Here is a 16881-nt window from a genome sequence, read left to right as displayed (position 1 = left end):
GATGTCCCCAGTTCTCCCAGCTTGCTCGGCTCGGAGGTTTCCTCCTCCAGCGGCTCATTTCATGGCTGGTCGCCAGCGCTGGGACCAAAACACAGCTCTTTCCTGCCTTCTCAGGCGACCGCTTTACGTCGCTGTAGGAATGTAGGTTGCTCGATTCTGTCCTGTGTCATAATGCTTGCCTGTTTGAACTGGCCATCTGTATGCGATAAAATATCTTCTCGTTGATGGTGGAAAATAGGAGGTTTCGTAGAAGGGAAGCGAAAGAAGACAAGAGTCCAGATGTTTTCACTGTAAAGTTTTGGCCTCAGGGTGCTAAATTTAAATGCTTTGTACTGGGATTCACTCAGCCTTCCCGGAACTTCAGTTTTGGAAGTGTCCTCTCCAACACATCCACAGTAGCTAAAGAGATAGGGGCACAGTTGGATGGGACAAATCCACGAAAAGGTTTGCCTTAAAGCCGATTCCTTTGGCCAACATATTTGGTGGGTATCATCCATTGGGGCACTTTATCAACTTTGATAGCGAGGGGGAATTTCCATTTTCAAAGGCCACTGAAAAGCAAAGGAAAAAATTATGAAGGAATGTTGCCCTGTGATCTACTTGGTAGTTATTGGAGACACAATTGTTATGGAAAATAAGATGAACAATATATAGTTACATGTTAATTTTATTTTAGTACTACTGTTTTACTGTGACACACTGTGGAGCAAGCAGGAGAGTATTGGCGTTTTTGAACTTTGGTGTTGGAGAAAATTCCTGAGAATACTGTGGACAGCCAAGAAAATGGATCATCAAGCACATTAACACAATTTTCATTGGAGGCACAAATGACCAGGCTCAAATTATGCTACTTTCAACACATGAAGACTCAGATCTCTGGAAAAGGCTCTAATACTGGAAAGGTGGAAAGAAAGAGAAGAGAATGACAAACAGTAAGTTAGATGGACTTCGATGTGGTGATGAGTGCACCATGAGAAGACCTGAAGGATCAGATCAGGGACAGATTATCATGAAAAAAAAATCTACGTGGTCACTAGGAGTCAAACAAAACTTGATGGCAGATAATAAAAAAATCTATTTTAAGTTCTCCCCAAAACCAGTTTTTACAGTATCAAAACAATCTGTTTTGAAGTGGATCACAGATTTGTTTAGCCTCAAAAATTGGCTTGAAAAGATTAAATTTTTGAAAGTCAATGTTAAATTTAAATTAAAGCCAAGCTATTTCAAAATACATACTGCAGTTTCTTCCATTAATGCTTTAAATGTTAATAAATCTTGAAGAGACTAAGGTACATATTTGTATTTGCTGAACTGACTCACCCAATTTCTTGGGAGAACCAACTCTGAATCATATGGTTAGGACTCCACCTGTTAGGAGGCAGGATGTTAGACTGTTTCATTTTATAAAGTAACCAAGACACTCCCATGCTACAGTAGTGGCATTATTTTTTCTTCTTCCCCATGTCTATTGAAACACCCACCCACATATACAAAATCTGTTTGCCCAGTTCTCTCAGAAGCTGAAGAAATATCACTGCTCAGTCTAGAGTAAAAAGTCATTTTCCAATTAGAGAAAAATTGGCATATCTGCAAATATAATTAATATACTACAATAGACGGTTGCCAACTATTATGTAGTCTAATGTGAGGAATGCATGCTTGATGAAAGAAGTTAAGGGTGTGTGTGTAAGGTCATGTTTCTATTATAAAGAAGTGAAAGTTGGATATGGCAAAAAAATTAAATGCAGTGGAAATAGGATACATAGGTGTGAAATAAAACGGTCAAGAATGAATGGGTTGAATAAACGTATGACTGATTAATGGATTGATCAAATGCATGACTGAGCAGTGCAGAAGAAATACATTGAAGAATTTTACAGCGTTGGAAGGGACCTTATAGGTTGTCTAGTCCAACAACCCCACCCCCCCGAGCAGAAGACCCAATATCACTTCTGATAAGTGGTTGTCCATTTTTTTCTTGAAAGTCTCCAGTGATGAAGTACCCACAACTTCTGAAGGCAAGTTCATCCATTGGTTAATTGCTTTCACCATTACAAAATTTCTCCTTAGTTCTAGGTTGCTTCTCTCTTTGATTAGTTTCCATCCATTGCTTCTTGTTCTGCCTTCTGGTGCTTTGGAAAATAGGCTGGCCCCCTCCTCTCTGTGACAGCCCCTCAAATGTTGGAACACTGCTATCATGTCACCACTGGTCCTTCTCTTCACTAGACTAGCCATGCCCAGTTCTTGCAACTGTTCTTCATGTTTTAGCCTCCAGGCCCCTAATCATTTTTGTTGCTCTTCTCTGTTCTCTTTCTAGAGTTTCAACATCTTTTTTATAGTGGTGACCAAAACTGGATGCAGTATTCTAGGTGTGGCCTTATTAAGGCTTTATAGATCCTGAAAAAGTGATGAGAAGACTAAAGAATAAGATCAATATACAAAGTGAGACATGATCATGATAGGAGAAATTATGGCTTGCAAGGCAGAAAGATATAGTGAATAGATTTAACCTGGTTACTAAATGTGAAAGATGTGATGGGTATCTACTTATGTCAACTGTTTTTCTCCTGGCATGGTTTGGTACTTCTAACTCTGCATTTGCAGTCCTGTTTATCTACCGTATTAAAGCCAGCAGGATCAGGATCACCAGCAGTAATAGTAGTTGGCAACCCTAGTTACAGATCTACATTTATCCTTGTTTATCATATTTTATCATAGCAGCAATGACCAAAATGAGAAGGAAAAAGAAGCATATACAATTTCACTTTAATCACAAATTCATAGCTGATTTTTATTATCCAGAAAATGTTTTAAAATGAAGCTGACTGTAGAAGGCTGGAGTACATCAAGTTCTACTAACAATACAAAAGTATAGGACTTGTATAGTTCTATAAATACAAATAAAGTATTTATTGTTTTAAAATTATCCTACCAGCAGAGAACTGGAAGCATCTTTTGTCATCTGACAAAATTATCTCAGTATTCTTAGTTTTTTTCCAGCTTTGCCCAGTCTGTCTTCAAATGTTTTGGGCCTATTACTCTCACAATTGCCACAAACATGAACAATAGGTTGCCTGGGGATTCTGGGACATACTGTATAGGATGAACACTTGATTTAGGAATGCTGGTTTATTATACTTTTCATAGCCTTTATTTTTATAACTATCATCGGTCAAAATTTGAGATTGGGTTTGACTGCTGAGGTGGGCAAATACAATCTAAGTGCAATTGGTCAGTGAGCTGTTTATTTCCATTTCTTATTTGAATAAGTCAAGCTATATAGGATACATACATTTTTCTTTCATGTAGTTGACTTCTGGAGAGGAGATAGTAGTAGGGCATAATATCCAGAAGAAAAAAGCAGTATCGCTGAAGGAAGGCCCATAGGAAATGTCTGCCTCAGGTTGTTGAGAAAGTACTGTTTAGGCACAAAGACAAAGCAAGAAGGTTGCTGTTGACTTGCTCAAACATGTTCAGTCTATTCTCAAGTTCTTGGGTATTGTTAACATGGTTGTGGCACCCTAGAACATACAATACAGTAAATGGACTAGTTATAAAAATATGCCACAAGGAAATTCTTTTGCTTAAGAGAGTACATTTGGAAATTTGAGAGGAAGTTATTAGTGCGTTCATAAAACAACTGCAATGGTAGGTGTGGCCAGTAATCACATTTACAAAAAGAAAGAGGTGCCTTTGAGTCTTGTTGCTCCTTTAAGCCCCCTTTTACTTCTGCCAGAATGATACTTACTAATCCCAATTACATTTTTTCTAAGTTGATATTCTACCTGTGTGTATCTGATAAAGTTCATATGGAGTAAAACTTGTAAAGATTCAGATTGAAATTTTATAATATATAAACATTCAGCAACAATAATGTTAAACACATACTCCCTATCCAACTTAAACAGTACCGCTCAAAGATATTTGTTCAAAGGGAGAGATGTATAGGTAGTCCTAGGTTACAACCACAATTGAGCCCAAAGTTTCTTTGCTAATCAAGAAAGTTAAGTGAGTTTTGCCCTTTTATGATCTTTCTTGTCACAGTTGTTAAGTGAATCACTGCTTTTGTTAAGTTAGTAGCATGGTTATTAAATGAATCTGGCTTCCCCATTAACTTTGGTGATCATATGACCCAGGACATTGCGACCATCATGAGTCAGTTGCCAAGCATCCAAATTTTGATCACGTGACCATGGGGATGGTGCAACAACCTGTGAAAAATAGTCATAAATGACTTTTTTCGGTGCCGTTGTAACTTCAAATGGTCACTGAATGAACAGTTGTAAGTTGAGGACTGCCTGTAGATTTTGCTTTCAGTGGTACATTCATTCTATCTAGAGTCTCTCCTGGGTAATTACTCTTTTGCAGATGCATCCATGTAATGGTACATTAACAGCAAATGGGAAATTAGAATTTGAAACTTGAAGTCATAGTCCTTGCTCAAGATAAAACTCTGTAAATATTATCTAAGTAACAACATTTTTCACAGAAGTACTCCAAGTTTATGTTCATGTTTTTCTTTGAATTCTGCCCTTACCTTGGTCAATGGGGATAGGGATTAGGTTCATAGAGATTACCTGAATCTATTTCCAAATGTAAGCTGATGTCATGTCTTTTAATTGTCTAAAAACCTTATAAAATCTATTTAGTACATAAGGATTATAAAGATGGTGGTATTTACACTACGCAAACTTCCTCTCAGAAAAGCCTGAGAAGGTTGTAGAAGACAATTAGTCTAGACTAATCTAGAATCATTCTAAAATGTATTTTTTCCTCAAACAAAGGCTAAGGTTGCCATCTAGACTAAATCATTGGAAACTAAGGCTTCTAGTTCTACATACCTCCATCCGCCTGAAAATAAGTTTTATCAAACTCAGTGCAATTGGCTTCTCAATAAATAAATGAAGAATTGTTCAGAGGCTAATCTGTACTTAAGGCTACAAAGACATATTTTGGAACCACTGAGTTCTCACCTAGATGTTTTCAGTACAGGTTAGGTAACATTATGTCTTTCTCTCTTCAGTACTGGATAGAGCTTGTAATTTTGCATTTACAAAATTCATGATTCAAGACATCTGAATTGAGTATGTCATAGATCCCATTTTCTAATGCAGGTCAATCTATTTGGGCAAGGTAATTTAAAATTAATTATCTATGGCAGTGGAAACCATTACATGAATACAATAGTCTGAAAATAGGAAGCAAGTCCATGTTCAGAAATAAATTGATCAGCTGAGAAATGGCCAGAAGGGGAGGGAACTACCTGAGATGTTCACATTTTAGTAATGAAGACTCTTTTTTCATTGAACAGACTCAACATATTTTGTTTTTAGAGAAAAAGAAGTATTTAGAGAAACATCTATGTTCACTGTCCTAAACTATTGTGACAGCAGTCTGAAATAACTGCAACACTGCCCTTTTTTTCCTCTTGTAGAAAAGTTACCACTTAAAGAGTGCAAAGACAGTAGTATGTTATAGTTATACTTCCTCAATTTGCAGCTGGATCATGAATCAAATTCTTATCCCTCCTTAAAATTTTTTTTAAGAAATTGAAGAATGCTTATTTTTTCTACTTGAACAATTGCTGTATCACTCAGAATTTCACAGAACCCTCCTTCATTCTATACATTGTTTTTGACTGACATTACTAAAGACCCAATTGCTTCTGCATGAAAAACTCCTAGCACGACTGTAAAAAGCCATTGTGCAGCTATGTTAACTTTTCCGTCACTACAACTTTTTTCTATTCAGACAAAAGTGGAAGAAGCAGTAGTAAAACATTAGTGTACAAATGGAAAGAATCTGAAGGCATTATCAGATCAGCTTGAGTTTTGAGTGGGAAGTAGACTGAAGTTCCCAGTAATAAAATCAATTGCATCACTAGGCACTGCACAGATTCCAGTTACTTCCCGCTGGAATAGGAAAATTATGTATGAACAGAACCTTATCATCTTCTGTGTGCACAAAACTATGCCCTTGGTGCAGGAAGGTGTTTGAACTTAGCACTGGAAAGCACTCAACACTGGCATCAACCTGATTGGTGGGAGAGGCGTCAGTTTGCTTCTAGCATAGATCTACAGCCATTGGACCTTCTCTAAAATAATAAAGTTTTGCTGAAATCCTTATGAGTGACTATGATTTGGAACCTGGTACTTTCCCATTACACAGTATCATTATTCTGATGACCAAGAATATTTAAACTGCAGTCCTATGAAATAATGTTACATGCAGACATGCAAAGGCTACAGCTTCAGGAAGACAATTTGCTTGCACATATTCCATAAACTTTATGGCATAAAGGAACTTGTTATGTGCTCCTGGCTACTTTCCTTCGTGACCAGAGGCAAGCTCGCCTGACCAATAACCAGCCAAGACACAGTGAAGGCCTTTTGTTTCGTTTATTGCAATAAGCGGGGAGAGAAGCTTTCAAAGCTTGGTTCTCTCCAAAGTTTTAACCCAAAATATCTCCTTCTTTTATTCATCCCTATCACCGGCCGCTACAGCCCTCCTCTTTCCCCATTGGCTGAGGTAGTATGAGGTTACACTCTTTCCGTCCGCCTATACATATTTCCTGATAACATACTAAATCATATTCACATATACAATAAGAATAAGAAAAAATATTTTCTTATGGTTATTTTAAACTCAGATATATATCATTTTAAACAATAAGTTCTTTTCCTGTTCTCCATTCATTGTGCCTCTCTTCTTATCTTATTTGGCATGGTTTCCTGCTTTCCTATACTTCCTGGCTAGCCATTTCCTATATATTTTTATAGCTTTCTTCTTCCTTTCTCAAACCCAGCTATTTTTACCTCTATTGTTTATCTTACTTCCTTAATGTTATCTCTTTCTGACTCTCACCATCTGTAATTTTAACTGACTGAAGATTTATCATATTGATGTATATTTATCAAACTCTCTCCCCCTTCTACAAAGTGAGGCTTTTTCTTGAAAACCCATGAATTGGACTAGCAGAGCACACCACAGAAATTAACAAGATTCCTTTTCTAACTAAGAGTAGGTGCACCAGTTCAGCAAAGATCTCCATGTAAGAGACTATTTCTGTTGAGTAAGTCTTTTCCCCAAATTGCACCTGATCACAGCACAAAAAACAACACATTTTTTTAGTCCAGGCTCCTTGACATTACTTTTATTTTATCCCCAACCCACAAATGAGGGAGGCTCACGACATTCTTAGCTGTTCTGAAATTAAACTACTGTATCATTTTCTGCCTTATTCCAATATGGGCCAAGGACAATCTCACGGTTTGTAAGATCTGTTCGTCTTATCTGAGAAGGAAGAAAATGACTATCGGTTTATTTACGCCATGACTAGATAAGAATGGGAAAAGGCCTATAGTCTTCAATTCTGTTATTAATTATATGCATCTTATTTAATAGCCAAAAGAAAAAAATAAAAGCAATATGAAAACAAAGAACAAAAGAAGCAATCATTCGGCCCAATTTTTTTGAACACAGGATTAATCCCTGACTATACGAAATAATCCTTGTTAGTTCACTTCCCTCGCTGTCCTCGTGCTCACCCGCAACTTCCAAAACTCTCTCGGAACCACTTCTTTAGCTATAACTCAAGTTTAAAATTCTTAGATCTGAAGGGTTTTTCCCAAAATAAACGCCGAAGCGGTTGCACTCAAGGCTTTTAAGTCTAGAAAAAACAAGACATTTGTAACGCCAGAAACTTAGGTGAAGTTTTTATTCGGGGGGGGGAGGGGGAAACAAGAGATTCCACACCACTTTCCCCGTACTCGAAGGAAAGTTTTGCAAAAAATGCCAAGTGCAGGAAATACAGCTTCATCCCCTCCCTCTGCATTTCTCTCTGCGCTCCCAGTCCATCCTTTTCCTCCTCGATCGGTGTGCGTGGCAGTCACCCTTCCCACCCCTGCGTTATGGAACTTGGGAGGCGGCGCTCGCCGCTGGGCAGGGCGGAGATGAAACCCGCCTGAATTCCGTGCCTTCCCTCCCGTCTCTCCGTACCGAAATTGAATGGAGAAGCACCCCTTTCTCCCAGCTCCAGCCGTTTTTCTTCTCGCGGGGCCTCCAAGCACGCCTCAGTGAAGTCTCCACATCGCTCCATCGCCTTCAGAGTACAAAGACGGTCAAGGCGCTCAGCTTAGCATGTCGTCCTCTGCGGCCAAACAAAGGAGCAGCAAGAACAGCGGCAACCCCGCTTCTTCCGAAAAGGGGGCCCATTCCAACCAACTCGATGACGTGGCGAAGAAGCCGCCGCCGCCGCCTCCTCCTCCTCCCCAGGCCCACTCGAAAGGCAGCAAAGGGGGCTCTCCGCTTTCTGGCGGGGGCAAAGCTGCGTCGTCCTGCAGCTGCGGCGCCATCCTGAACTTTCTCCTGTCCGTGACTTTCTTGGCAGCCGCTGCGGCCTCGGGCTATTACGTCCACTACCTTTTGGGGGAAGTCAGTCAGATCAGCCAGAGGCAGGAAAGCTTCAACAAGCAGCGGGAAGAGCTGACCCGCTCCATGGAAGGCGCCGTGCAAAAGGTAGTTGGGGAGGATAATAAACAAACGTTTCCTCCCCGGGGAGCGTCGAGTGCAGCCTTTTCAAGGCTTCCGAGCGGGAGCCTGGGGGGGGGAGGGGAGCCGGAAGCCGCCCATCATTTGCCCCCGTTTTTTTATTTAATTGTTCGGAGCTATGCGGCGATGGTTCGCCTTGCTTGAAACGCCGCCAAATTTGCTCGCCTGAAGCAACCGCGCCGAAGAGGAAGACTTTGTAGCTCCAAGCGCATGGCGCTTGAATGTTGTCTTTACATGGAGTAAGGCGGAGAAGGCTGCTGATGGGCTTCCTCTGTTATTTGGGTGGACAGTGATGAAATTGGCTTTTGCCCGTTTAAAAAACAGGCTTTCCTTCAAGGAGCGGTTTTGGTTTTTTTTTGCAAGCCACGTTTTAGCACGTGGGATCCATGTGCCGCGAGCAATTTGCAGCGTGGCGTTGCAGAGAATAGCCAGGCAATAACGTTGAAGTCCTCGGGGAAAGAAAAACAACTATTAAGGAATAACATCTAATTGTTTTCTAAAAATTTAGAATGTCTTTTTAGTCTTCGCCAGCCACTATGCCCGAGAATGAGAGATAGTGGACTTCACAACCTCGCGTATTTGGAGGGCGCTGCATTTTCTAGTTTTTTCCTGCTTCCAGTAGGAAATCGGATAGTAAAAAAAACACACAAGTTTTCTCACACTCAGTCTCCATTGTGTTTAGTAGTATTTAGTCTTTGGGAATTGCCCTCAAGAGTTGCCTCCAAAGAAGTCTTGTGAACGTCTAATGCAAAGTGGCCTAAGTTTTTGTGAGCCATATAGCACATACTTGAATCTTGACTACAAAAGCTAACGTTGCAGTGTTTGTAATAAGTACTTTCACTTGGATTAGGATGCATTAATAAGATAATTGAATGCTTATTCCGCTTTTCTCAAAATGGTGCCCTTGGGAATTACAGGGAATTGAAATCCATTAATTCAGGAATGGCCCATTTTGTGTAAAATGGATTAGAATATGAATTCACTTTTAACTATATGGATATTTATTTTAATAAAATACACATCTGACTTTTTTTTAATACAGCAAGTCTCCAGGATTTCTATAAACAAATTGCAGATTGTGCAGCAAACCTATAGAGGAAGTTTGTGGTCACAGATTGCTCTGTTCAGTAAAGTTTCATCTTTAAGTGATCTGGATGTACAGTAATTGCTTCAAAGGCTACTGGGAATTGTAACTTTGAGATGAAGGAGGCCACAGCTTCACCATATAGTTGAGTGCAGTATTTTATGTAGTCATAGAATCTAGTAGTTACCTTCCAATCTGTTCTGTTTGCAACTATAAGAATTAGAAAATCAAGATTCCTAGAGTTTTTCAGACTGTTTTTTTAAAAGTTTTTAGATTCCATTATAGGTTCTGTGAGAATTTTTTTGAAAGTTCACTTGAACATAGCCAATTTTCTATCACTGATCATTATTGATGAGGAGTTCCAATAATTTTTTTTATTTGATGCTTCCATGGCTTGAAAACTCTCCTAAGTTCTGTTTAGTGCAGAGTTTCTTAACCTACTATGGACTTCAACTCCCAGAATTCCCTGGCCAGTCCATACTGTCCATATTAAAGCTGCTGAGATTGTGAAATTCACTGGTTTAGTGAATTTATGGCAGAATTAGATTTGAAGCAAGGTGCTCTGTGGTTAATTTGTGTGCAGTACTGTGTGACAGGGTTAAAGAATTCTGTGTCCAGATTTGTGGCATATGTACTAAATCAAGAGAAGCTCACATTTTTACTAATTCTAGACTTTCTTCATTTCAGTTGAATCTAGGACAAGGAAAGATTCATTCAGTTTATATTACTTTTTAGCAGGCAAGAGTCCAAAATTCACATAAGTCTTAAAATTCATCTAAGACAGTCTTCTCCAAATCATGTCAGTAGATGAATCAGTCAGATTTGTTACAAAACATAAATCTTTGCTATTGTATACTTTCCCATTTATCCTTTGTTTGTTTATAGAAAGCTGTCCCTTTCAGTTTAGTGATTCTGGGCAACTAATAGTGCACAAAAGAATGTCAGGCTAAGCTGACATCCTGGTCTCAGTGCTTGAGGGAAAACCAGGCCTCTTCAAGGCCTTCTGGAAGATTACCAGAATCAGGCCCATCCATATGTCATGGGCGGAGGGGGCTGCTTCATAGGACAGGAGCCACAAAAGGGAAGACATACAGGTGATTCTGTTTAACAGAGGGGACCCAGAGCATGCCTATCCTAGAAGATTGGATGAGCAAAAATCACAGGTGACAAGAGATCTTGCAAGTAATCTGGTCTTCTGCTTTACATCAGGGCTGGGATATAAATGCAAGTTTTCCTGGACTCACATATAAGATCCTGGGGAGATCTTGAAACCAGTCTTACTTTGGATCCTGGTTTAAGATAAATAAAGCAAATGTGAGGTTTTTCAGTAGCACCAAGGCATACCATCCTGCTTGTACCTCTGGTTGAAATTGCCCTTTGGGTTAGATTGTGAAAGTGTTTAGAATCTGCATGGTTAAAGGAAATGAAGTCTGTGTGGGGGTATACACCCCCTGACACACACAAGGTTTGACTGTACAGTGTAGAAATGGCCCAAATTTTCTGTACAGTATGGGTTTATATTGGCTGTGAAAGTTAAAGTAAATGTATTTACTTTCTGTATTTATCTCTTGCAAAGCAGTATGTTTATAATTGATATCAGCCATAATATTGAACTAATGTCTGATTAGAAGCCAGAAGTGTTAAAATATGGACGTCTATAGCATATCCCATTGCTCCATAATAAAGGAAAGACATTTCCCACAATACTACTGTATAAGCCATCTTGGTTGTTGGATGAACAGAAAGTCTGCATATAAATTCAGTGATAAATTAAAAACAAAAACTATGCTTTGCTATATACACAGGTATTGGAGAGTAGAGTGTTTAACTATAGAACATATATATAATTCAGTAGATTACTTTAGATACTTGATGGAAAATAAGATTGTGTGGTTTGCATAATAGTTATATTGTGCAACAGAAAAGCATCCTGAGTACATATACATGTAGCAATTTACTTGAAATTATAAATGCAATAGTTGCATAATTAAAGGGGAACCATATCTAATAATATGGACAAACAGCAAAAGTTAGTTTCCTGTGTCCCCTTGCTGCCATCCAGATCTGGTAATCTTAACATTGAAATACTTTCACTGTATTGTAACATGTGCCTTGCATGCAAATCCCATGTGAATTTGCAGCACAGAATCTAGCCATTGGTACAAAATCAGGTTATGAACATTTTAGACTCCGTTTTAAAAACTGCAAATTTTTTATTCTTGTATTGCTTTTTATTTCTATCAAAATCTTTGATGATGGAACCTGGTTAATATAAAATAATACAAGGCTGGTAAGAATACAAATAAATGTTTAGACTGTCACAACTAGAAAGCTCTTAGAGTTTTTAATCAGATCACTAAACCATGTTATATAATAAGTGTGAGTGTATATGTATTGTCATATTTATTTTGATATACCATGTTGTCTGATTCTTCTACTCTTAGTTACTGATCTTCATATATGGGACATAATTGATTTTGCTATGCCAACCTTTATTTATATGTTTCAATTTCATTTTTAGATACAGTCTATACACTCTGCTTGTGTTGGCTTTGAATTGGCATTGAAAAATGCTCAGCAAAAACAAGACATCACCGAGAAGATTGTTAAGCAAGGGGAGAGTGAGATCAGTCGCATTAGTGAAGTTCTCCAGAAATTACAAAATGAAATTCTTAAAGATTTGTCTGATGGTATTCATGTTGTAAAAGATGCCAGAGAAAGAGACTTCACATCACTAGAAAACACTGTGGAAGAAAGGCTGACAGAGCTAACAAGATCTATAAACGATAATATTGCTGAATTCACACTTATCCAGAAACAGAGCCAAGATGAAATCAATGAAGTTAAAAAAAAGATGGCTTCACTTGGTGAAACAGAAACATACAAACATGACTTTCAGGTCTTGAAAGACACAGTTGATGAGATGCAGAGGGCCTTGAAAGCCAAAGCGAAGACTATAGAAACTTTGCAGAGTACCATAGATTTAATGGAATCTGATGTTCTGTCTGAAGTTAAAGCACTTGTCAATCTCAAACAGGAACATGAGAAGTTTAAAGAAGTAGCTGATACAGAGCACCTTTCATTACAGACTTTAGAAGAGAAAGTTCTTAAAGCAGAAGAATCTCTTTCTCATCTTCCATTGGAGCTGAAGAAACTCAGTGATGATTTGATGCACATCAAGTCTTTCGGTGGTATTCAAGAAGGCTATGCGTTCTCCAAAGATGACATAGAAAGTCTGCAGAAGAGCAATAAAGAATTGGAATCCAGGCTTGGGCCCATAGAAGAGAATGTTGAAGCTTTGACATCATCATTTGCCCAGAACACTGAAGGAACAGAATCTTTCATTTTCAAATATGGCACTAAGCTAGCTGCATTAGAAGAAGGTCTAGGTTCTGTCCAGAGTACTATAGAAAATGATGTACGCTCATTGACCGATACTGTGAGGAGTCTTGGGGAAGCACAGCTCTCAATCTACAGTGATGTTGATGAACTAAGGAGAAGTCTGAATGATCTACCAAATAATGCTGATGCTCTTGGTCATATCCAGAAACAAGTTCTTGCTTTGCTGGGCCAAGAAAAGTCTTCAGTGAATGTAGGGCAGTCTGGAGATAATAAGGCAGAACTCTCTTCTGTTAAAGATTCTGTTCATGAAGTGAGATCTTCTCTTGGTCAGGTAGAATCTGACATAAAAATGCTTAGGACAGCAGTTGATAGTTTAGTTGCTTACTCAGTGAAAATTGAAACCAACGAGAACAATGTGCAGACAATGAAGGATTCCTTAGATGACATAAGGAATGACTTGGATAGGCTGTTTGTTAAAATGGAAAATATACATGAAATGGTTTGAGTATTGAGCATGTTTTAACATTACAAAAAAAAAAAAATGTTTTCCTAGTCCAAAGGAGTTTTGTTGTTTTGTTGTTGGGGAAGTTGGTAGAATGGAAAAGGAGCTATTGATATCTCTGGAAAAAAAATGTTAATCCAGTTAGGTAGATTCTGTTATTTCTACTATTTTAATTGCTAGGACAAATTAATTCGTTAATCTGTAGTGCACTGGGCGAGGGTGTGGACCCAAGAAGCAAATTATGATGGCCATTGTCCTCATCAATTTAACAAGCATGGGGGCTCCATCATACACAGAGGCTGTCCCACTCCTTTGAAAACAGACATACTTATGCATTATATTGCATATGTCAAACTTTTACCATTGAAATAAAGCAACCCATCAAAGAAGGTTCTATGTATATGCAAACGACTGTAATTATATATAATATATATACAGTATTCATATGAAAATTATCGTATGGAATAATCACATTTGAAATTGGATTCTTCCATATCCATGCTTGTCAATGTAGCCATTCCACAACAAAACCAAAGATGTTTTTGATGTGTCCAGGGGCAAAAACATTGGTAGCATTGGACAGAACTTTGCTGTTACAATAGTGCCTTCTCTTGGGACAGTTTACTGATATCAATTGAATTTGCATTTATCCTTTGTATCCTAATTCATTGGTGCAAAGATAAGAAAATAAAAACAGTGGAAAAAAAAAGATAAACATGGAACATCCCCCCCCCCAAGAAAAAAGGGCAATAAAAATACAATTGTTCACTGTATTTAACATTTTCCTTATGACATAACAAGATGCAACAGTGACATTCAGTGTTAAGTGCCTTATGTTCTTCCTATTATTGACTTGGATGAAATAAAATTAGACTTCAGATTGATTATCTAAAAAGTCCAATAAATTAAAAACTACCTTTGAATTTGAGTAATTCTTCAAAGAAGAAATATTCATAATGTCCATTTTACAGAACCACTGAGTTTTACAGTAAGGTAGATTCTTGTTTATTTTCTTAAGAAAATATTTTGACGTTGATTCTTCTGTTGATCTATACATAATTGTTGAGAAAGATAAACAGAAGAAGACTACAAAGAATGCTTGTAGCATCAAGTGGTAGAGGTAACAGGTAATCCTCAGGAAGAGAATCAAACAAGGTATGCAGTAGCCATGTGTAATATAAGCAGCGTATTCAGTAACTACTTCTGTAGAGATACAATGCCTTAAAAATCAGAGCTATGCCTTGTGTTAAGATCAAGTAATTATTTTTTGGGAGTGCTTTTATTGTCTTTTGTGAATCTGGAATGACTGTGTAGTAGGCTGTGAAATAACTTTCTTGGTATGTGTAATTTGAATAAATACTTATTCTGGTTGCAGTTTATCCATTTTTTTCTAGTTTTGAGGAAGATAGAGAAATTAAAGGGTAAAACAGACATAACAAGTTATATTATTAGTTTCTTTGAATCCTTACGTTTTGCTTACTAAATAGCTGCTACTATTGAAACTGTCATGGACTCGGTTAGTATTCATGCATCTATTGCTACTCACCATTTTTTTGTACACTGTTTGTCTGCAAAGCAGCATTACAGCTAGACCCAAAGTAGTAACATTTTTATAATCCAAGAATAGGTTGCATTCATCTTTTCTGCAGATTTGTTATTCTGAGAAAATAAATATAATACAATATTATATTAGAATACCAAATATTTTATATGTATAGTACATCTGTAGTTGTGGGATGGATTAGTTAGCTAGTAAAAGGGAAAATAAAATACAGAAAATTAATTCAAGGCAGTTCACACATTGAGTTAAACCATAATATATTTTTCAAAACTTCAATTTTATATGTTTGGCAAACAAATTATACATTTAAACTATAGTTTATGGCTCTGTTAAGTGTGAATGAGGCCTCCTTGGCTTGTTTAAATCTGATTAGAATAAAATCTGGCTTAATAAGAAATATGAATTAAGATGTTTAGCCATGGATACCAGCCACTCATAAAACAGCTTTAATTTAGCTAAAGGGGGGTGTTAATGTATTCTGCTTTCAGGTATTTAAAATACAAGTAATCCTCGACTTTATGCCCACAATTGAGCCCAAAATTTCTGTTGCTAAGTGAAACAGTTTTAAGTGAATGTTGTCCCATCTAACAACTTTTCTTGCCACAGTTGTTAAGTGAATCACTGCAGTTCTTAAGATAGTAACATGGTTGTTAAGTGAATTTGGCTTCCCCATTGATTTTGCTTGTCAGAAGGTCGCAAAAGGTGATCACATGACCCCGGGACACTGCAAACGTCATACATATGAACCATTTCCTTAACCTCTGAATTTAGGTTACATGACTGCGGGGATGCTGCAAATGGTCACTAAACAAACGGTTGTAAGTTGAGGACTACCTGTACACGTTTTGTAGTAACATCATCAGTGCATTAGCTACTTCAGTTGTGTGATGTTTGTATCACACTGGGAGAATATTACATGAGACTGTTATCCAGGCTACTTGAGCGCCACTTGGAAACGGTGTTAGTAAAACTAAAAATAAAAAGCTAAAAAATAATAGAAACGAAGGAGAGAGTAAGAAACTTCATCTATAAAAATGAGATCAATTAGCATAGTAAGCAATAATACAGTTTGCTTGATTCTGGATGAGCGTATTATACAGATTTAGCTATTGGTTTGAAACCATAATTTAATGTGTTAGCAATGAGTAAGATCAGCCTGTTGTGGCCTATTTAATAAACTATGGTTCAGTACAATGTGAAAAACATGGAAATATATTTCTTAAAATGATAAAAACTACAATCTTAACATAAGGTTTCTTGATTCTCCGACAGACTGAACTCACTAGCATTAGTCTTGGAGATGCATAGGATGGGGCGTTAAATCCTGAGTCAAGAGTGAGACACAACACAGAGGTGTATAGATTCAAACTCAATAAAGTTGGAAGGGGACTACTCAAGTCCCACTCCATGCAAGAATCCAGATTAAAGCATCATTGACAGATTGATGTCTAGTCTTGTTTTGAACACATCCTGTAAATACATTAAATTCCACCATTCTGGGTAATTGTAAATATTTATCTTCATATCCACATTAAAATTACATTTCATTATATGTGGTATGCATCCACACATCAATATGAGAGACAGTTTGGTCTAGTGCAGGGGTAGGCAACCTTGGCTCTTTTATGACTTGTGGACTTCAACTCCCAGAATTCCTGAGCCAGCCATGGGTGGCTCAGGAATTCTGGAAGTTGAAGTCCACGAGTCATAAAAGCCAAGGTTGCCTACCCCCCTGGTCTAGGGTTAAAGCAGGGCTTTTCAACCAGTGGTATGGGTACCACCTGTGGTACATTGGCACCTGGCAGGTGTTACACGACCATCCTAGAAAGGTGTAGCGGGGGA

General features: G+C 37.9%; 1 protein-coding gene and 1 long non-coding RNA gene across 2 annotated transcripts; both read left to right on the top strand.

Moving 5' to 3' along the window:
- The first annotated feature begins 4 nt into the window (after nucleotides 1-4).
- LOC120317364 lies at nucleotides 5-1231 on the top strand. Its single transcript, XR_005559213.1, has 2 exons — nucleotides 5-141; nucleotides 677-1231. It is a non-coding gene; the product is annotated as an uncharacterized LOC120317364 (long non-coding RNA).
- A 6601-nt stretch (nucleotides 1232-7832) lies between these two features.
- Nucleotides 7833-14852, top strand: CKAP4 (cytoskeleton associated protein 4). Its single transcript, XM_039363913.1, has 2 exons — nucleotides 7833-8517; nucleotides 12156-14852. The coding sequence occupies exons 1-2, from the start codon at nucleotides 8140-8142 to the stop codon at nucleotides 13479-13481; spliced, it is 1704 nt and encodes a 567-aa protein (XP_039219847.1). The 5' UTR covers nucleotides 7833-8139; the 3' UTR covers nucleotides 13482-14852.
- The last annotated feature ends 2029 nt before the right edge of the window (nucleotides 14853-16881 follow it).

Source organism: Crotalus tigris, unplaced genomic scaffold (genome assembly GCF_016545835.1).
Source record: "Crotalus tigris isolate CLP2741 ecotype Arizona unplaced genomic scaffold, ASM1654583v1 scf7180000019630.4133010339:1179603, whole genome shotgun sequence".
Lineage (NCBI taxonomy): Eukaryota > Metazoa > Chordata > Lepidosauria > Squamata > Viperidae > Crotalus > Crotalus tigris.
Note: the sequence above shows the minus strand (reverse complement) of the source record. Positions and strands in the feature narration are given on the sequence as shown.